The 22,051-nt window shown below is 41.0% G+C and overlaps 1 protein-coding gene across 1 annotated transcript in view; it reads right to left on the minus strand.

The window, feature by feature from the left end:
- Positions 1–109: 109 nt before the first annotated feature.
- ACSBG1 (acyl-CoA synthetase bubblegum family member 1) overlaps positions 110–22,051 on the minus strand; it is a 44,121-nt gene continuing 22,179 nt past the window's right edge. Inside the window, exons 4-15 of the mRNA XM_030457270.1 lie at positions 17,842–18,059; positions 17,131–17,219; positions 16,205–16,325; positions 14,039–14,119; positions 11,214–11,363; positions 8,282–8,458; positions 7,596–7,777; positions 6,334–6,567; positions 5,538–5,755; positions 2,736–2,875; positions 1,497–1,743; positions 110–854 (exon numbers count right to left, since the gene is read on the minus strand). Of these exons, the coding sequence (XP_030313130.1) occupies positions 778–854; positions 1,497–1,743; positions 2,736–2,875; positions 5,538–5,755; positions 6,334–6,567; positions 7,596–7,777; positions 8,282–8,458; positions 11,214–11,363; positions 14,039–14,119; positions 16,205–16,325; positions 17,131–17,219; positions 17,842–18,059 (1,934 nt within the window). The 3' untranslated portion in view covers positions 110–777. The remainder of the gene's footprint in view (positions 855–1,496; positions 1,744–2,735; positions 2,876–5,537; positions 5,756–6,333; positions 6,568–7,595; positions 7,778–8,281; positions 8,459–11,213; positions 11,364–14,038; positions 14,120–16,204; positions 16,326–17,130; positions 17,220–17,841; positions 18,060–22,051) is intronic.

Raw genomic sequence — 22,051 nt, forward strand, 5'->3', positions numbered from 1 at the left:
ACCTTTGCATCAGATGGCATCCATTTTATATGGGCAAGAACTGCAGCTGCTGTTTGTCAGAACTGGCACAATGTAAATATGGAAACATACACTTTGACCAACGTTTATATCTTTCAGTCTTAGGGGAGCCCCAACTTCTGTAGTTATTTATTTATAGGAGAAATAGTAATGCTTACTTCAACAGGGACTTAAGAAATGATGAACACTGTTCACACAAAAGTCTTGAACTCTAGCCACTGCAAAAATGGAAAAGGAATATCTTTACATTATGAAATGTTGTGTTAATGAACAAGAAGAAACTCTTCTTCAACAGCCCTTTTGATTTCTTTTAATAATTACCTTTATCACTGGAGTGGAATAACATTTTCACTAAGTTGTACTGCTTACTACTGATCTACCAAAACATATCATGAGCTACAGGCAGCATCCTGTAGAAAAAAGAAAAATAAAGGGAAGATCACTGTATAAAAAAAAAATCTCGTGTTTCAGTCTAGAAGAATCATTTACAGAACATGAGGGTGTTATAAATCATGATTATTTAGGTCATAAGGTAAAAACAACACTAGAAAATGGACACACTGTGTAGATGCTTCTGTAAAAAGAGGTCAGATTATCAGGCAAGTATCAGAAACAACTGAATGGACATGGCAGTGTTCTAGTGGTGCAGTTCAATAGACAACAAAACCAAAACAAGCCTAAATCTTTGTTAATGGCTTTGGATTACCAAATACTTGCTTTAGCTCACAGCTCTTTCTTAAGGCTTCAGTGGAGGGCTTCTTATTCTTCATAGAAGGAGTCAACTTCATTTCTGTACTTCTCAAGCACAGTCAGTCGCTTCAGCTTCATCGTTGGACCTTAAAACAGGGAGTTGGTCAAAACAGCAGAAATAAGAACAAAAATCCCTACTCAGTTCCACCTCTGGTTCCTAAGAACTTCTAATGTGGAGCATGTTCAGAAGAACACCTCCCACTTTTAAGTCTAGATAGCTGCTAAAAGTGAGGATCAAGTGTAGCGTGTAAGGTTGTATCCACGTGAGCATGAGGACTTCCAAAGGAGCTGCAGGGGTATGAGTGGCTACAACTGCTCTTTTTAACAACAAAAATAACTGAAATGATGTTTTGAAAGCTTTTAAGCAATTCCTGGGTTATTCAGAGTCAGGTTTTCATTGTCTTGCTTCTTTATTTAAATGAGAACTTTTCAGTATTATTACTGGAAGTTATCAGTACTCTAACACACAAGGAATTAACCAGAACTGATTGTTTAACTGCCCAGAGCAGTCTAAAATTTAAATAAAGAGCAGTACTTGCAAATGAGCACAAAGTGATACATAAGGACACAGCAGAAACTCCACATTTTGGTTAACACCTACTGCCTGACTTTGTTTCTTTTCCCTCTAGTGGTTGCACCCGGAATTTACCACACAAAACCAGACTGGAATACCCTGCTCATCAGCCTCTTTGCTGTGTGTATATTCAAGATAAATCGATGAATCTTACCTAATTCTCCCCCCGAAATGGAAAAATCTCTTGGCAGGACTCTCCATTTTTTAATACAATGAACCCTATTGGCAGCATTCATGTTGACTTTGTTGATCCCCTCCTGAATGGCCTGGTAGATGGCTTGGTCTCTGGTAGCTACAATCTCTGACACTGTTGTGGCTTTACTACCAGTCTTCTGGCAGAAGTCTCTGGCTTGCTCAGTGAGAATGTCAGTGGGATCAGATGTATCTGGGTCCAGCACACTCTAAAATATCAAATGAAGTCAATCATCAAATGCTCACTCTTACAAGGCATTAAATCTGATCAGCTCCTTCCTGACAATTAAGAGGGGTCAGCATCCACACCCAAACACTCTGTAAGCCTTAAAAAGCAGAAGCACCTACAGATGATGATGCTTTTCTTTCCACTTGGCTACCAAATGCAAATATTTTTGGCTTATCTGCAGTTGACATGAACAGACTTACAATGTATCAATGAACCAGTCAATCAAGTCCATCTACAGACTTTGATTTTGTACCATATTTTCCAAATTACTCCCCAGGGGAACAGGTAGCTCATCATTAAACTGTGGTGTGATGATAACAGCTTGAGATAGAAGCACTCTTTGAAGTGAGGCTTCTTAAATGATTATCCCTGTTGTATTGTACCTGTAGACAGGGAGTATCAGTCCTACAGGTGAATAAGCTGAGAAAAAATAAACTATGTATGTATCCATCCATATATATGAATGTATAGATATAGATATATGAGAAAAACTACTTATGTATCCAGAACATAAAGTGCAACTCTTCCAGAAAAAAGTGATTTCTGGGTTGAAGCATATACCACAGCAAAGCTAATAATTACTTTGTGCTACAGTTGCCTTTGTGTTACATGAAAAGAACAAACTTTAAAAAAATGTTTCTGTTAGAAACTGGTTTTGCCTAAAACAGGAACATTTGTTGGCTTTGCTCCTCTGTGAGAATAAAAGCTGTTCCTTATGCTCTGGTTACAAACTTCTCTTTCATTGTTTCTTAACTCAAAATTTGCATTTGAATAAGAAAATAGGTCTTATATGTATGGGAGAAAGAGCAGGAAACACAGCTACTTAGCAGATCATACACCCATTGGAAGTTTAGGCCATCAGGATTTGGTCTGTAGTTACTATACCTTTTTTTTTCCCCCACTAACATCCTCTCTTATTTTGTTAGGTGCAGATAGAGAATTTCACTGAAATCAATATTAAAACCAGTGTACCTTTAGGGTCAGTAACATTGACAAAAACTTCTTTTTATCTCCAATCACCATAGCATTACTGACAATTGGGAGTTCTTTTTTAACAGCATCTTCAATGGGAATTGGAGGCACATTTTCACCTCCAGCTGTGATAATCAAATCTAGGTGAAAAAAAAAGGCTATTAGTTGAATTCAAATAATTTCTGAACATCAGATTAATGTATGGATCGACCTACTATCTTGTTTTGACATAAAAAAATAACAGTTGTTGTGGTTTTTTTTCCCCAAAGGTAATGTTTTCAAAGGGAACAAAGCCTATTAATTAACTTTAAAAGAAAAAAAGTATTTTTCAAATATGTGTTCATGCTATTAGTTCTCCCTCAGTATAACACATTTGCTCCAGATCATTTTTACATACTCCACTAACAGATGTAATTTTCGGGTTACTGTTGCATTATCTTTCCTGTGAGCAATTCTCTCTTTGAAATCAGCAAAGGATTCACCCTATTTTCCTGTCACTGTTTCATCAAAAAGCAAGTTCATTGTTAACAGTATGACTAAAACTAATTCTAAAAGCCACCGAGAGGGGTCAGACAAAAACAAGCTACTACTGCAGGAAGCTTCCATAAAAACAACATGGAAAGTCAGGAGAGAGGAGAGTGAGGAGGGACACTTGAGGAGCTGAGAGGAAGTTTGCAGTGGAAGTAGTGATTCCTGCTCTACTTTTGACAAGAGAGGACTGGAGTAGCAGACTGGATTTTTGGCAGTTTTAAGGTTTGTAAAAAAATGGTAGTGATACCTGACTGTACTGATAAAGAATTGTGCATTTTTATTTGAACATGTTAATTCTGGTGTAAAGCAGCTTTAAGGTTTGTAAAAAATGGTAGTGATACCTGACTGTATTGATAAAGAATTGTGCATTTTTATTTGAACACATTAATTCTGGTGTAAAGCAGCTTTAAGGTTTGTAAAAAAATGGTAGTGATACCTGATTTACTGATAAAGAATTGTGCATTTTTATTTGAACATATTAATTCTGAAGTGTAAAGCATCTACTAATTGGAATGATTACAAATTTGAGTATTACATAAGTAAATTCCATCTGTTTGCTTTCATTACACTGGTGGTTTCTAACTGTTCTCACCTAATAGTCCCTGCAGCACTTCAGCACATGCTTCAGCAAAGAATGCAGGCAAATGGCATGCCAGTCCTTTGTGTAACTGTGAAAGATCAGGTTGGAACCTTTTTCCCTGTCAGCAATAACCTTGAATTCAGATACAATCAAAGGAATACAGAACCCTTTCAGCATTTACAGATTTGGGCCTCTACTTCCCTACTGCCCCATAAGCAGCATAATGAGAAATAACTTCCAGCCTGCAGTTAACCTTCTGTTAGGGAACAGGCATTGTTCTATAATTTCTCCCTCCAGTCAACACACTGCACACATCTGAGGAAGCACAAGAGACTTTTGTCAGACCACAGCTACAAACCTACATCAGCCATGTATCCAAACTTGTAATAGTTTGGGGGTTTGTATATTTTTTTTTTCCCTTTCCATTCCCCCCTCTTTTTGCCTTATTCCTATTGTTCTCTTAGATCCTTTCCAAGTATCCCTGGCACCTAGTTTTTCACTGAGTGAGACGTCAGCTTTTCCCCAGACAATCCAATCAACTGTAACAACTCTGTCCACAATTCTTCAAAAACTCCCCCCTGTGTGGACTTCTCCAGCTACATCTCTGTGCTTCACAGTTAATGGGTTCTAAAGCTCCTAAGGCCAGAGAACCAAAGGAAGAATTCCTGTTTTACTCACTAGAAGAAAAGCTTCTTTACTACCTTCTATTAGGCTTTACCTGATTTGGACTTGGATTTAAAACTTAATAAAACCTGTCAGACAGGTTTTATGTGTATATATTATACTCTATGTATCCTGTAATTTACCCTGAATTAGTTATTAGTTCTACAGTCCAGGAAGATACAAGTGAAACACAAATGTTATGACAGAATCAGACGAGGAGCTGCTAAACACTACATTAAAGGAAAATGAAGCAGACAAGAAAGCAGGTAAAATCATGATAGCTGCACTTGGTGCAGCCTATTAATAGGATCTACTTCATTCCCTATTCCTGACAGGGAATGTGACAAATTCACTCACCCATGTCATCTTCCTACTGATTCATCGTGGATTCTAAGATGAGAGTTACTCAATTTTTATGCCATTACATCTCGACTGACCAATCCCAATTTCTGAACATTTCTTGTGATAAAAAGCACCCAAGTTAGCAAATGACCAGTCTGCTCCCAGAGACCTCAAGCTGTGCCAGGTTTACTGCTTCAGCTTTCCCTGCTGCTCTCCAGCTCCAGCCCTGGCTCTCTGCAAACACATCACCTGAGGCACCCAAAGAACCCTGCTCTGACCTGCAGCAACAACTTCTCTGTAACAGAGTTGTCTCTCATTACTGGCTAAACATTCTAATGAGCAATTAAGGCAGTTTAGCAAGATTCAAATGGAGACTGGACAGCTTAATGAAACCTAAGAATGGAAGGATTCATATGCATTATTATTTTATACAACTAATTGTAATTAATATTGAATAAAGGTCTGAGAGCTATTGCTGTAGGAAATGAATCATCTCCACCTACTGCAGCCTAGGGGAAACCTTTCCTGATCAGGGCATGCCATGGTTTCCTCATAGCCAAGTTCATTTTACCTTCCTCTTGTGTCAATGCTGCTGGCATTGGAGCAAAGACCCTCAAATGGATGGGCCACATCTTTTGTATGACTGAACAGTTACCATACACATGGAGCAAGATTTTCCTTATTACCTTTAATTCTTCCAGTGACAAAGAGAAAACCATCCTTGTCTAGTTTTCCCACATCTCCAGAATGCAGCCACCCATCCTCATCAAAGGCTTCTTTTGTTTTGTCTTCCATATTTAAATAACCCATGAAAACTGTCCTTCCCCAGAAACAGATTTCTCCATTGCCTTCTGCATCCGTATCCACTAGTTTCACCTTGCAGCCAGGTGCTGGTTTACCACAGCTATTGGAGAAGAGCAGGAAAAAAACCACAAGGAGCACAGAAATATTAAACATAATACTGATCAGATATCTAACACACCAAATCCCTGAACCCATAAAACAAGTAACTGACTGGAATTAGCACCCTGCTCTGTTTGGAAGCTATGTAATATTCATGCACTTGTGCATGTATGATAGACTAGGCAGGTTTGGGCTGCCTGTATTGCCCTGTGCTTCCTGGGGTTTTTTTCAGTCCCCTCTCTGTATCTTCAGGCATCAACACAATTCTGTATTTGAGGTCTTGCATTTCAAAGTTACCCTACCCTGGGCCAGGGCTAGGATGTATGTCAGATTCAGTAACCCCATCCTGCATAGAATGCTGCAGACCACTTCCAGTTCTCTTGGTGTGGCATGTTATGGAGGCAACGTGTTCATCTCCTGACCTGGAAGTTGTTTTGCCTCCTGTAGTCACAACAGAGTGACAATGCATTGAGAGAAAATAAAACAAGCAGCAAGACCTTTGCTGAAGTTAGTAAATACTCTTCTCACACATATCATGAAACACTGTATTTAAAAAGAAAGAAAGAAGAGGAAAATTACCTGTGCTGCCTGTAAATATAAGGCCCAGATAGGCAGTGTGGACCTGTGGTCTCACTCATCCCATAGGCCTCATAGAGGGTTATGTTCAGACCCAAGAAGAAATTCAGTGTTTCTGTGTTGAGAGGAGCAGCACCAGAGAAGTGCTTCTGGCAGCAAGAAAAACCCAGGGCCTGGCGGATTTTTGCAAGCACCAAGTAGTCTGCTAACCTTGTGCAGAGCTGCTTCAGATCACTGCTGAGTACAAAACACACAAGAGAAGGAGCCAGTCAGTCACAGCCATCTATGAAGTTTCCAAAACCAGACACAAGTTTTGTTTCGAGATTCGTTGGCCACTTGATGTTGGGTGCTGACAGAAGTGACATCACCAAGAACAGGTTATGTATTTCTCCTTTTTTCATTCATTATCTTTCATTGGGAGTGAACATCAACCCCAGGTGTCTGAGTGCTGCAAATACATCCAGAAACTGCAAAAACTTCTTGTATAAAAGCTATTCTATTCCTGATTGTTTATCAGTTAAATATTTCTGTCAGTACCTACACCACTAAAATCTGCAATTTTCAGGGCCCATCTGGGAAGCTGAATGACCAGACAAGCAAAGCACTGTCATTGCACAGCTTTTTGCCATCCCATTTCCTATAAGCAATTTCATACTTAATTGTGCCACGCTTTAAAGAACATTGGAACAGGAAAGAACTGTCAGTTCAGTTAACTTTTGAATTTATACAACATTCTTTACCTAGGCAATCTTATGATATAAATAAATAAACAAGTAAAGCAGTTCAGAACAGAGATAATGTACTTGGAGCTCAGAGAATTCACTGAGGGTGCCCTTGGAATTTCTGTCTAGAGATGAAATGCTCTTTGCCACATGCTGCACGGCCCAAACTGTCATGAGCCAGTCTGTCTGGACTGTCCCTCAAAATCTTCCCCCTCCCATGCACCTCCTCCAAGTTCATGCCCTTGCAGAGTCTCATGGAGCACTGCATCAGGGAACTCTCCCATCTGGAAAACTAATCAGTCCAATTAACAGAAAAACAGAGCAGGGGATGTGTTAGAGTATGTCCTCAAGGAAGATGGAGGGGCAATTTCAAGAGCCACCTGTGGTTAAGATCAGTTTACTGTAAGTGATAACTGCACCCTTCCTCCTGCACTATATTTGCTGTGCTGCAAGGCCAAATTTTAACCATTTACAGTTAAGAGACTCACCAACACCACACAGCTTATTCAGCCTGACAGAAATCTCATTCATTATAATCCATACCTGCTTGAGCAGTTCAGGTTTCTCTGTAAGCTAAGTGACATAGCCCACGACAGCATTTTCTTCTTCATGAATCCTGACTGAGCAGAAGCATCCTTCAATTTCTCCATGATTTTCTCCCACACTCGAGGAACTCCCATATGAGATGTTGGCTGCACTTCTTTTAGTGTGTTGATCAAGCTGCCCTGTTCAAATCATTAAGTCATTTCAGAACATTGCAAAAGGTGATGAGGAGGTTTGGTGGGGCAGGCTGTACCTTGCAATGCTGCATAGAGAACATCACTAAACACATAGGATGTAAAGGACTGCTGAACCTACTCCAGTCAGACATAATAGGCACTAATATGTGACAGCTCTGACTCCCTGGGGGAGACACATGTGCCAGAAGGAAAACACAGAGCTGGCTTAGCTCCTGCTGCCTCCCTTTCCTGCCCAAATTGCTTACATTTCTTTCACTTTAGATGAATATTCTTCTGCCTTAATAGAAGCTTATGGATTTGGATTAAACATTTTATTTGGAGTCTTGAGCACTGGCTTGCAAGTCTAATGGCTTCCATTTTTCCATAATTCTTACAATAACACACTCATTCTTCATCTTCTGCACCTCTTCAAAAGTCATATTATCTACTTAGAATGTTTCCTAAAAGGAAGAAGTGCAAGCTCAATTAGGTGCCACACAAGACAGATACCTTCAGAGCATCTGGCTCAGCAAAGTAAACTTGCTCTCCCCATTTGATTCCAGTCCACAGGTCATATATCTGTGCAGCTATGTGGCTGAGTGGGAGATAACTGACTATAGACTCCTGCTGGACCTCTGCAGGTTGCATATCTCCTGCTCTGCTGCAATGTGCTGATGTCCACGTTATCTGTTTAAATAAATAATAAAACAGATTAGGTACGGTGGGTTTGGGTTGTTTTTTTTCCTTTTAACAGAAACTAAGGATCCTTTTGCTATGCTAATGTAAACAGGAAGAACATGTGCTCACTGAACTTGGAAAACATTACTCTCTTTGACACATACCAGACTGTCATTTCCCTGGAAGACACTCAGTGAAGAGTGTCTTCATTTCTTGCAAGATGAATTTAGCAGCAATACAGACTTGGAGATACCAAAAGTAAATGCAGTCTTGCTGCAGCCTGACTGGGCTATGAACACCACCACCAGCTTCCCATGCCCTAAAAACACACTGAGCAGGGAAGCCATGAGCTGGGTGGACAAGGAATAAACTCATCTGCCCCTTCTTTTGAAACTCCTACAGTGCACACTTGATACCAAGCTGGAACTTCTCACCAGTGCTGTTCCTATACGTTTACCTGAAAAAGAAGAATAAATACTCCATGATCAGTGAGCTCAAAGGACAGTTCAGGATCAGCAACAGGTTCTTTGTTTTGTACTTATCATCACCTAAATAAGCACTAATGGGGAAGATACCAGCTCTACTCAGCTCCTCTGGAACCCTCTGGGATATTCACCACGGTGGTTCACCATGTGAGCAGTGCTGGGGATGTGAATATTTTTTTAAGATCTGATGCTTGACTTCTTAGTGAAACTTCATGCTGTTTCCCCCACACCTTCTTCCTAATTCCCACTTAATTTCAGAAGATCCAGGTCAAGGTTACTATATATGCCTGTCTTCATTATCAGACTATAGCATATGGAAGACCCACATATGCATGTGATGGTAAGGGTGCTGGAAAGACACATGTGCCCAGTAAAAACCAAAACAAAACACAAAAGGACCCAACAAACCAAAACACATACAAAAAAGAAACAGCTCTTCCTCAGAGGACTCTGTGATCTGAAATGGTTTTAGGGCAGGACACTGAAATGTGATCACTGAAGATGGCAAGGAAGAGACACAAATCCCATGCAATGCCTGCTATCACTCTATGTTCCTGCCAGCTCCTTTTCTTTGTAATAAATTAGAAGGTAGGAGTGTATGTTTGGTTCAAGGAAAGGAAGATTCTCAGGAGAGGCTTTTAAGGAGCAGCATGCTGTCAGGCCAGGTCATTCTGAGTTCAGATGGCAGCCCTGGACAGGTGGCTGCGGGACACTTGCAGAGTAGGCAGAATGGGATGTCTTTAAGAGATGGCTTTACTGATTTCTTCTCCTCCTAAGGCTCCCTCCACACTGAGAGCAGCTCTGTGTGGGTGCCTGTATGACTGACTCAGTCCTGGGTTTGCACATGGACAGTGGCAAACATCTTTTGACTAAAGAAGGCAGCAGCACAGTTAGAGGCAAGGCATGTTTTCCACTGTTCATCAACATAAAAATAGCCTTGTTTGTGATCAGCAGCCAGGAATAGTTTGGCAGCTAACATGGAAATGACACCAGGCTCCTTTGAGATGGAAGAGCATAAGATTTGCAACAACAGATCAGTGGGTTTGTCTGTCAAGTCCCCTGTGTCTGACTTCCAGTTCCTCCTGTACTGACCCCCTGTGTCAGGGTGAACTGCTCCTCACAGTCTGCATGTCTGCAGTTGTTTCTGCAGTGTTTTCAGAGGCCACAGCTCCAGGCTGTCTGTGTTCAGAGAGGCTCCCTGCCACTTCCCACCCCCACTCAGCCATGAAAAAAAAAATCAGATACATAAAAACCCCAAAACAAGTACATCCCAGACCTCTGCTAGCAGAGCTCTGAGGCAAGTCCTTTGCAAACAGCTTCACTTTTCTCTACCACTGGAACATTTTCTATTTGCAGCAGTGCATGCAGGGCAATTCTAAGTACCAGGACTGAGCACTAAAGTTCTATTATCCTCCAGTGATAAATGTAGAAGTCCAGGTCGAGGACTTCTGATCCCCTGTGTCTTGGTGAACTGCTCCTCACAGTCTGCATGTCTGCAGTTGTTTCTGCAGTGTTTTCAGAGGCCACAGCTCCAGGCTGTCTGTGTTCAGAGAGGATCCCTGCCACTTCCCACTCCCACTCAGCCATGAAAAAAAAAATCAGATACATAAAAACCCCAAAACAAGTACAGCTCAGATCTCTGCTAGCAGAGCTCTGAGGCGAGTCCTTTGCAAACAGCTTCACTTTTCTCTACCACTGGAACATTTTCTATTTGGAACAGTGCATGCAGGGCAATTCTAAGTACCAGGACTGAGCACTAAAGTTCTATTATTCTCCAGTGATAAATGTAGAAGTCCAGGTCGAGGGATGTACCAATGCCAAAGCAAAAAAATTAACACATCCACCCCCACTTTTGATAAAACCTGCAAAAGCACTCTAGCTCAGGCTTGTTCTGAGAGTGGATGGCTGAGGTACACAATTGGTTTGTTTTAAGATGACCTGTGCCATTACCCACAGCAATCAGTGATTTATATTTATGAATATATGCACTATTAATCACAAGAAAACCAGTGATTAAAAAAACCCCTGATATTAGTGACAAACTATTCAGCCCTGTCAGGTCCTAGAGTACCAGTCTGCATGTAGCTTCACCCTTTACCATGCTTATAATTCACCAGAAACAGCTGACCACATTTTGAATATTGAGTTGTACACACTCCATCTTGCAAAAGCAAAAGGATTTCAAGGCTCTAGTACCCACCAGTCAATTCCAAACCCAGGAATAAATTTTCTCGCACTTTGTCTATTTTTATGCTACATGAAGAGCCTGAAGTTCATACATTGTCATGACTCAGCATGGCTCCTTTTGGCTTCCCAGTTGTTCCTGATGTGTATATTAGTACACAGCATTCATTTGGCTTCTGGCAGTTAATAATATCATCCAAAGTAGTGTCAGATATGTCATCTCCCAGCTCCAGAAACTCTTCCATCTAGAAACACATGACAGAAAATAGAGGATTATCACATGGCTTCTTACAGCTGGGAAAGATGTAGCTGCCAAAGAGCAGGAAACTTTGGGTGCTTTGTTCTGAAGATGTTTTCAAGGGAAGTTTGCCCAGCTCTTGCCTATGTAAGAAATATGGTGAGAGTAGTCTAGAACTTTAGGTGTGCAAAGCAGAACTAGCTAAAGCAGCTCAGTGTCTAAGAAAGGAATGGTAATACTACAACTCTTCCTCCAAGATGGGTGCTATGGAAAAGTCACTCTGTTACTCTCACAATGTTAAACTGATTTTGAGTCATACTTAGAGGAATCTGGGTGTGCTGTTTTTAAGCAAGAATACACGTGATGTTTCATCTTTAATTCCTTCTCTTCTGTGGAAAATAATTGGATGAAAGCTTCTTTGTAAAAGTATAATTATTGAGATGTGTGAACATTTGCCTAAATTATCTGTTATTTTATAGCAAACAGATCATATGTTGCTGTTCACAATTTCCATTCAAATTTGGCTCAATCTAGAACAAGCTAAACCTTTTATGATGCTGGACTTCTGTGCAAAACAGGCCAGAAGAATGCTGAACCTGATCCTCTACACTGTACCAGCTGCTCCCAGATACTTCTCTTGCATGCACCTGATGTACTGCTAAATGTACCCTTGATTTTAGTGCTAATTGCAAACTTTATTATAACTTTTTTTTTTTTTTTTAAGAAAGTCAATAACTGAAGTGTTTATTTCCCATTAGAAGCAGATGTAGCAAAGTACTGTGCTACAGAGCTGTGTTATTCAAATGCAAGATGCAGCACACCCATTCTTCAGTGACTTCTTGGGGATAACCCTAGAACCACACAGCAGTAAATGGGGTGATATGAAGAGGTAAAAAAGGAAAGTCTGTGCTTGAGAGGGTTCATTGGATCCTGCAGAGCACTGCCACTTCCACTATGCTACTAGAGTTGCAATAATTCTCCCTGTGAACCCAGACTTCCTTTCCTTGGGTGGCAAGGCTGGCACAAGGATTCTTTTATATTAGCAATTATCAGGTTCATACTTTCTCCCCACAAACCCCTCCCTGAGAAGAGAGGCAGCACAATGTGCAGCTCTGTAGCAAGCAGAAGATTTGTCCCATTCTATCCCTGCCCAGAAAACGTGGCTGCATCAATTTCTTTAGCTCCTGGAAATGTCAAAGTGTCAAGGATGGAGTTGTTTCTATGTGAGTTAGCAGCTGGCCCTGTGTTCCTGACCTTACTGTCTTCTCATACTGGAACAGGTTCAGCACAGTGAAGCTTTGTTTGCTGAGCAGTACCTGCAACAGACAATGTTCCCATGGCACAGAGTGTGAAGGGACAGAGGGACACACACACATTACTGACTTTGTGTTTGCCTTCTGGAAACAATCACTGAGCAGTGAGTGAGGGCTCTGCCCTGACTGCAGCAATTGCTGGGTACATGTGAGCTGTCAACTTGCAGCACAAATGCCTTTTATCAAATGCCACGTGCTTGGTGTGGTTTGCTTTCCATCAAACATAATAAAGGAACATTTCTGCCCTTGGAGATTTGCTGACCAATTTTTCCTTAAGACAATACAAACTATCCACTATCCTTCATTGAGAAAATGTGTACAACATAACAGGCTCAGGCATTTAGGTTTCAGCAACTGAATGCTGTTCCAGAATTATTTGCTACCTATTTATTCATCCTATTTACTAAGAAATATAAAGATCACCTTTGCATTAATGTTTGGACTGCACTGAGATGTAAGGCATACTCTACAGCAGTACATAAAGGTATAGGAACAGTAAATGCTTATTAACAGTTATATGCTAAAGGTATGTTTGAAGGTATGTTTGAAACAAGTGCAGATTTGTTTCTTGTGTACCTAGCAACCCCCAGATTAGAAAAACTGCAAATATTTAAAACTATTTCTACAATGTTCATTCTTCATTAATATCCCTTTTTCGTCACTTGAAGTCCTTCAGCCCAGAATCTCACAATCTGCAGTCCACTTAAAATGCTGATATTTGTATTCTTCCTACTTAACTATTTTCAATTATACTTTCAAAATACACTGGAATAACATGTTTACAAAAATCTGTTCTGCTTCAAGTCCTTCCATTTCTTAAATTAAAGGCTGAACTTCTACCACTAAGAAACTTCTGAACCCAGCTTTTTCTGCTTTGCTTTTACCATGTGATACTGAAGATTCTACACACACTAAGAAAATGTGCTCCTCTTTGTGCAGCCTGTAGTTATTTCTCTTCACTTGTTGCTCACCACCAGGAATATTTGGTGCAAACAAAACACAGCTATCATCTGTAAAAGCACAAGTATTTTCATGCTCTTGGATCTTGACCACAAGGCAGTTTTCACCAGCACCAGTGGACAACTTTTATTTTCAATGGTTTGAGAGTACACACTCTCCTCTGAAGCCTCTGAGTGACTTGATTGCCTGGCCAGATAAAAAGCTGGGTGACACAAGTCAGACAGTTAAGCAAAGCAGCTCTCGTTTTAAATGGCAAGTACAAACCATGAGGTTCCAGGTAAAGAGGAAAAGCTGCTAATGCTTTTTGACTGTATTTGCAGGAACTAAATGGTAGACATTGCACAGATTAAACACAGTAGAAATTAATCCAATAAATAAGAGCTGTAACTCTGTCCCAGCCTTCACATACCGTATACAAGTTTGGATGTCTCTCTGGAATGGAGTCCTTGTACAACACAACAGCTTTCAAGTGTGGCAAGCAATTCCAGATCTGTTGGATTTTTAAAAACGATTTTATTATTTATTATTCACATCTTGTGTGGGATTTTTTTCCACTACAATACTTGCCAAAACTTCCCAGTCACAAGAAACCTCCAGTTTCCCTCCACCCTCACATATCATCCCCTGAACTCACAACCAGCAAGCTCAGCAAGAGGAGGAAGGGGAAGAAAGGAGAGAAAAAAGGAGATGTTACACAGCCTGCCCCAGAAAATCTGTTTTCAGTAGAAAGATTTAAAACAATTAAAAAAAAAAAACAAATCCAAAACAACATACAAACTAACACAGCAAAATGTCTGGCTCCCCAGCATCCCTTCTCACAATGCCCCATGGAGCACATCTAGGTCAGCCTAGAAGCTTACCAATAAAGACAGAGAAAATCCCTCAGCAAAAACTGCTGTTGTAACACTAAAAAACATTGTACCTTCCTAGAGAAAGGAAGGAACTCATGTGCACGTTTTAAGGATAATTACAGTTATTAAGCTGCAGGCCTACAGGCAGAGAGCAATGATTGCTGCTCTCAGGAGCTCTTTCTCTGCTTTGTATGGCCTGCAGAGAGCACTCACCCCCCTGAACTAAGAGGACCCAGAGCCTCTTTGATGCCTCTGAACTGATCACATTTTGAACAGATTTGGTCAGTCTGTTTTAAAACAAAAGCAGTGGCTTGAGGGTAGCCAATATGTATGCATTATTAGAACAGATTAAATGTTATTTTTTCAGTCTTGGGTTCTTCCAGTTCAAAAAAAAAAAAAAACTTCTAAAGCCCCTCAGGTGGATAAAGCAGTGCTGGCCAGAGCTGTCATTTCTTTTTCTAGCTAGGAATGCATGTGAATCAAATCTCTCAAGTTCTTCAACTCATATTTTTCTCTCCACATTCATGACAGCATAGCAATGGTTAATTTTATACCCAGGAAAAGATGACATTTTGGGAAGAGGAAATTCTGAACACTTAACATCCTCATTACAGAAACTGCAGGCCTTTAAAAATTTGCCTGATTCCCTTTGAGTGGTCTGTGCTTTTCCTAGCAGAATCAACTGGTGACATTATCAATGTAGGATGAAAATTTGGGGTTTTTTTCTAGGTGAGCATGCAGTAAACTAGCCAGTGGGCTCTCTGCTGGAGAGAGCCAGAACTGCTTAGCTGTGAGTCACTACAGAGACGAATCATAGAATCATGGAATCGACTGGGTTGGAAGGGACCTCAGAGCTCATCAAGTCCAACCCTTGATCCACTCCTGCTGCAGTTCCCAGCCCATGGCACTCAGTGCCACATCCAGGCTCTTTGGAAATATCTCCAGACACGGAGAATCCACTACTTCCCTGGGCAGCCCATTCCAATGCCTGATCACCCTCTCCAGAAAGAAATTCTTTCTCATCTCCAACCTAAACCTCCCCTGGCACAACTTGAGACCCTGCCCTCTTGTCTTGCTGAGAGTTGCCTGGGAAAAGAGCCCAACCCCCCCCTGGCTCCAACCTCCTTTCAGGGAGTTGGAGAGAGTGATGAGGTCTCCCCTGAGCCTCCTCTTCTCCAGCCTCAACACCCCCAGCTCCCTCAGCCCTTCCTCACAGCAATTCTGCTGGATCCCTTCACAGCCTCCTTGCTCTTCTCTGGACCTGCTCCAGCACCTCAATCTCCTTCCTGAGCTGAGGGGCCCAGAACTGGACACAGGACTCAAGCTGTGGCCTCCCCAGAGCTGAGCACAGGGGCAGAATCCCTTCCCTGGACCTGCTGGCCACGCTGTTCCTGAGCCAGCCCAGGATGCCATTGGCCTTCTTGGCCACCTGGGCACACTGCTGGCTCCTGTTCAGCTTCCTGGCAATCCAGACTCCCAGGTCCCTTTCTGCCACTCTGTGCCCAGCCTGGAGCTCCCCATGGGGTTGTTGTGGCCAAAGTGCAAGACCCGGCAAGAGAGCTGCAACCTACCCAGAGCTCAAAACACCAGTGAAGATTTCCAAGTAACACCACTCCCATGAAAGGTTTCACAATCAGGTGAGTGATTATGGTAATTGGGACCAATGCAGAACTGAGAAATGGGAAAATTATGGCTTTTACAGTGACCATTAAGCCATCCAGTACCTGCATTATCTTGTCCAATTGTTTCTGATTTTCCACAACCATGATGTTGGTTTTGCTGTCATGAGCAACATAGTGGCAGGCCTCTGGGGAACTGGTTGTGTATATTCCTGTGACAATTCCTCTGCATCAAATGTATATATTAGAACATATCTATGCATACACATACACACATACATGCATTTAGCATCAAAAAAGAGAATAAAGATCAGATGGGAACTGAAAGCATATGAAGATGTCAGTCACAGCAGCACAGCTGTCATGTGTCACATATTCAGCTACTCATGAGTATCTCTGAGATGTGCACACTGCAAAAATTCATCTCTGAACTCAAATCAGCAGAAGATGGCATAGGCTGGGATTCAGCTTTTTAACCCAGTTGGGGCTGTATGAGATTTAATGAATGAAGTGGTTAAAAAACCCACTTCTGTCCTCTTTCTGTTAACACAGCAAACAGATAACCAAGGTGAATTTCACTGGAACAGTAACAGCTGAAATCCAAACTGAAATCCAAACTGAAATTCCAACAGAAAATCCAAATTGCCTAAACAGGTATGAGGACAGAGAAGTCAGGCTAATTAGTATTTATCTGTGACTTCATCCACTTGAACATATCTTGCTGTAGACAAATATCATTAATATAAAACTGGGGATCTCACCTGTTTCCCACACATTTCAGTGACAAGATACTGCACAAGAGCTTCTGTGTAGCTGCCACAGTTGAGACCATAGCAAAAAGGATCCTCTTTATGAGACTATTTTGGATATATTGAAAACTTTGAGACTCCAGTAGGTTGCTGAACATGCTGATCAGCTGCAGCACAACTTCAAATGTATGACACTGAGTACTGATTTGCTACATTTCCAGAGCAAACCAGAAATTCCTCATAAAATCAAAGTTTATTAAAAAAAAAAAAAAATCAACTAACCCAGCAAAAACAGCTCCAACAGCTGAGATGAACCATTCTGCAGAATTAAATCCAAGGATTGCTACGCTGTGGAATCGTTCAAGACCAAGCTTAAAAATAACAAGTGTAAGATTTTAGAACACTGGAGAGAAACACAAGCATGAAAGAGACATACAAACACAGGCCATGGAAAACATCTATTTATTTATTATTTTGGTATCAACCAACCTGTCAGCAAATATCTCTATATTGGTATCCACAGCAAAATGAGTATTTATTAGCCACTAACATGCTCTAAACTACCCACTACCTTCTCCTGTCTGGTTGAGCTCTGCAGTCCAGAAAGGCACAAACACCACAGAACTTCTCAATATGAACAAGAGCATAATGAATACTAATGTTATTCCAAGCTTAGAATATTTTAAGATTTGTCTTTATCCTGCCAAATGCTGGACAGTGCTGCTTTCACCTTTCTTTATTTCCTTCTTTCTGATCTCAAAGCTATGTGCTGAGCTTTGTACTCATGTCAAGTTCCTTTGAGAGAAATGCTGTTTAACCAAAACCAATTTTCATCACTATTATTTCAATAAAGAATATGACTGCTGATCCTCAGTTAATGGGAAAAGCCTCTTGGTTTTTCTGGTTTTGAGGGGGGGTTTTTGGTTGTCTTTTTTTTCTTTTTAAGGAGACAAAAAGGGAAAAAGAGGGATTGGTTTTGTTTCCTGCACTTACCTTCAAGAAGCTCTTGGCTGCTTTCCTAGACAGGCAATAATACTCTGAAAAAGTTATCTTCTCCCAGTTTCCATTCTTTTTGCTGGCCAGTGCATTAAGGGATCCATATTTTTCTAGGCTCTCCTGGAACATCTGATGAACTGTTATGGGAGGCTGTGGACATGATTCATCTATTCTCAGTCTGACTCTGCCATCAGCAAAGGAAGTCCACAGGGACTCTGGAGAGGAAAGCATCATTATCCAGGTGTCATTCAGAAAAACTGTGTTCCAAAAAGCAAGAAGTCTGAATAAAGATTGCAGGACTAAGCACAACTCTGGCACTTCCCACCTCTGAGAGAGGGGCTTTTCAACTTTATCAAAAATTCCACTTAGAAAGAAATATCTATTTCTTCCACTTTGTTCTGTGTCTTGAATACAAGTGTTCTTTCTTCCCCCTTTCCCCCCAACCTATCCTCTTTCATCCTGCCCTTTTCACACAGTTTTTTTTCCTTGCCCTGTGTTCTAGTACATATATCCACCCCTCTCCGTCCTGTCTTCCCTTACTTCCACGAAATCTCCCTCCTTTTGCAGCTCTTTTCTTCCTCACTCCATCTTTCTACCATCCACTTTTTTCCTCTCTCTCTTCCTCCCCTTCCTTGACACAGACACAGAGCACCCACTTGGCATCCACTTGGCTCTCACCCCTGGTGCCAAGGTCTGGGGCAGTCCCCAGCATTCAGAGGGAATGACTGTCTCAGAGATTCTAGTAGGCTCTTTCAAACCCAGCAAGAAGCAGGCTGAGTATAAATTATTCTCTTAACTCCTTGGGGAATCCAGGGGTTAGGAAGTTGGCAAAATTGTGGCAAGTTCTCCCAAGGAACACAGAAGACCACACACAACTCCCATACCAAAAGAGTTCCTCTACTTCTGAACAAAATAGCACAATGATATTTTACTTAGATTTCCTAAGTTTTTTCCTTAGATTTACTTTCATAAATGAGGAAATATTTTTAGCTTAAACATAGCTTAAACATAATAAAACAGGTATTCTACAGAGAGTTGATGGAAAAGCTCAGACCAAAGAGCTTAGGTTTGTCAGAACAAAAGTAACACAAACTATGACTTTTAGAAGTTTCTGATACAATTTAATCAACATGCTTGTCTTCTACTATCACTTATGGAAAGAAAAACTGTACAGAAAGCTCAGTTAGTATCAATACTATTTCCTGGTACTTTAGTGGCTGGAAAAAGCAGTGCTGGAATGAGAAGTACAAGATATTCCACATTCCTCCCAAGTCCTATTCCTGTGGTTGCTTCACAGTGGGTTTAGCAACTACCTCTGACAATCTATAAACCCACCTTGCAGCCTCCCTCAACCTGCAGACATCCCCAGGGGCACAGCAAGCTCACAAATACACCTGAGAAACAAACAAACACCAAAACACCTCCCCAAAACAGTTTTCTCTTGCAGAAAAAAACTTTCATTACTTAACTGTGCAGAAAAGCTCATTCATAGTCAGCTGATAAAGTGGGAATACTAAAACCAATCTAGTTTGCTGCCATTGTCTTGTGAAACTCTTTCTAAAGATTTCACTGCCCCATGCTACATCCTAGCATGTGCGGAGCATTTGGGGAGAAAAAACCCCAAACATGTCACTTTTCTACCCCTTCCCAGGCAGGGGGACAAAAGCCCTGGTGCAGAAAGTGCATTGAACAGTCAGAGCTGTGATGCATGTCAATCCAGGATTAATGTTCTTGACTCTCATTATGTTCCATTCACATTCCTGACTCACAGTCTTGTGTTTGTTCCCTTGATCATCCTGACAAACAGAAAGTAATAATGACAGTGATAAATAGAAATAAAGCTGCTTAATCTTCCTATGCCTTCATTTTCTCACGTGCAAATTGTATATAATGATTTCCAAAACATAGGTGTGGAGCTTTGCTTATGTCAGTGGAGGAAGGGCATCACAAATCCTGACAGTTCAGGAAACAAGGAGAAATCATCAGACTTCATCCAAGTGTAAACAGGGGCACCCCACAAGAATTTTACAAGTGCTGAAGGCAAAGCAGTTGCTTCTGCACTTAACCCTGGTGTGAAAAGCACAAGAGATAAGATCTGCCTGTTCATCCAAATGCTTATTTTCTGCAGTAACACCCCAAAGCTCAGACAAAAAACTCTGTATGATCTTCTGGCTTCTAAACCAAAGTGCATGGATTACAGGTGTGGTTGGGTAATAGGTTGGTGAAAAGAAAATTGTAAAAATTGTATCATACAGAGCTAAACTACAATATTCTAGTCCATGTATTATAAAAAATGCCCTTGAACAAAGAGCACCTTCAAGGGAACTGAAAATATTAGCAACATGACAGGAGTTGCATAATTACTACTTTTTCAGTGCAAACATACAGTAGGTACTGGAATAGTTTCCAGAGAGAAGAGTGGAAATCAATCAAATCATTGCACAGAAACCAAAACTGTACTTTTAGGGTCTGGGTCTCTTTTTGCTTTTTCTTATGGGGTTTCTTCTGATCCACCACAAAGGTTAAGAACAGAATCTGCTTCACAGAGACTCAGCAAATGCCCTCCATAATACAAAGTATGTATTACAAAGGAATATAAACTTGAGCACCCAGTCAGTGTGTGTTCTTGCATGTATTTGCAGGCAGAAAAGCAATATTCCTAAACCAAGCTCAGAAGCCAAAAAATTCTAAAGATCCAGCTATCCTGTCCCACAGAATTAGTAAAAACATCAGTATATGAACAACATAGTCTGCTCTCAGTTTGCAGAGGGATTCTGAGCAGAGGGCCTGTTCTCAGGAAGAGCCTGGCAAGGAGTGCCTGAGTAAATGCTGAACAAACTGATGAAAAACTTTGGGAAGAACTTAATCAGTGTCCTGCCTCAGGAGCATCTGGAAGTTAAACTGCAATGTCCAGGCTGGGAATGAACTCAGTACCACCTGAAACCAAGGTGGAAATCAGAATAAAGAGCCTTTAAACACACTGTGGTGTTCATTATGAAGAAAAAATAAGGGGCATTCCAGCTCCAAGTACTTGATGCCACTGGAAGTTCCCTCTCTGCAGGGTATACATGCAAGGAATATCCCTTTCTTCATCCTTCCAGTAACCCCTACACTAAGTACCCAAAATGCATTTTCATTCACTAGTAAGTGAGCTTGGCTCCTGCCCTTCAGATGAAGGACAAAGGTCAGAGATTGTGAGAAAAGATTTACCCTAAAGAGAGCTGTTTTGTCTGCTGAATCTTCACTCCCACTCTTGGAGCCTTTTGAGTGCCTTTCTCCCCACATGCCATTCCCTGACCAGAGGACATGTTTCCATGATTCCTTACTTTGCTGCTCCAGCAAGAGATGTCTCAGAGTAGTCTCACAAGCACTGTGAGTGTCTAACAGGATGAGGGTACTGCAGCTTGCCCTAGGGATTGCTCTAAACACATCTGAGCCAAGTATTTTAGATTTTAGGTGTGCAGTTTTCCCATAAAAGTTTTCAACAAGAAACTTTACAGGAGGGGAAAAAAAGAGTTAAAAACTTTGTTTACCACTTGAAAAACACTTCTAAGGATTTTAACTGATCTTGTACAATCCTAAACTTGTGAGCCATTGACATGTTTAATACTGATTTTAAATTGTACTTTAGGAAAATATTTTCTACCAAGTCTGAAATAATGCACCATAAAAACACATGACAATTTTTACACTTTTATCAGCCAATTGCTATTACCTTCCACCATGTATGACTGAACAGTTGTGACATGGTACGAGCTGTGTCTCCTATCTCAAATACCAGAAAATATTTTAAACAAACAGCAAGTCCAGAACTTTTTTTTTTTTAATGAATAATCACTCTGGCTGAGGCTGCTGGACCTCTGGGATGTATGAATGAGGCTGTGAACTAGCTAAAAAACAAACAACCCAACAAAAAAAACCCCACACAGGGTAATCCTACAGCTGAAAGCTAACCTATGAATGAAGCCTTCTCTCTATTCACTCCCTGACCCCACAAGTATCCTGCTGACTGCCAGAAAGCATTTCTGAATGTAAATGAATTCTAATGTTTATGGGAGAACAACTGTGAGAGCCACATAACATGCAAAAGTACCAAGGTCACCTTTCAGAGAGGTAAACAAACAGCTGAATGGGCTGCATGACCTGAGCTGGGGAGTGACTCTGGTGCTAATCCATAGCTGGGCCCTGAGAAGCAGGAACTAAAACA

Source organism: Calypte anna, chromosome 10, assembly GCF_003957555.1.
Source record: "Calypte anna isolate BGI_N300 chromosome 10, bCalAnn1_v1.p, whole genome shotgun sequence".
NCBI classification, from domain to species: Eukaryota; Metazoa; Chordata; class Aves; order Apodiformes; family Trochilidae; genus Calypte; species Calypte anna.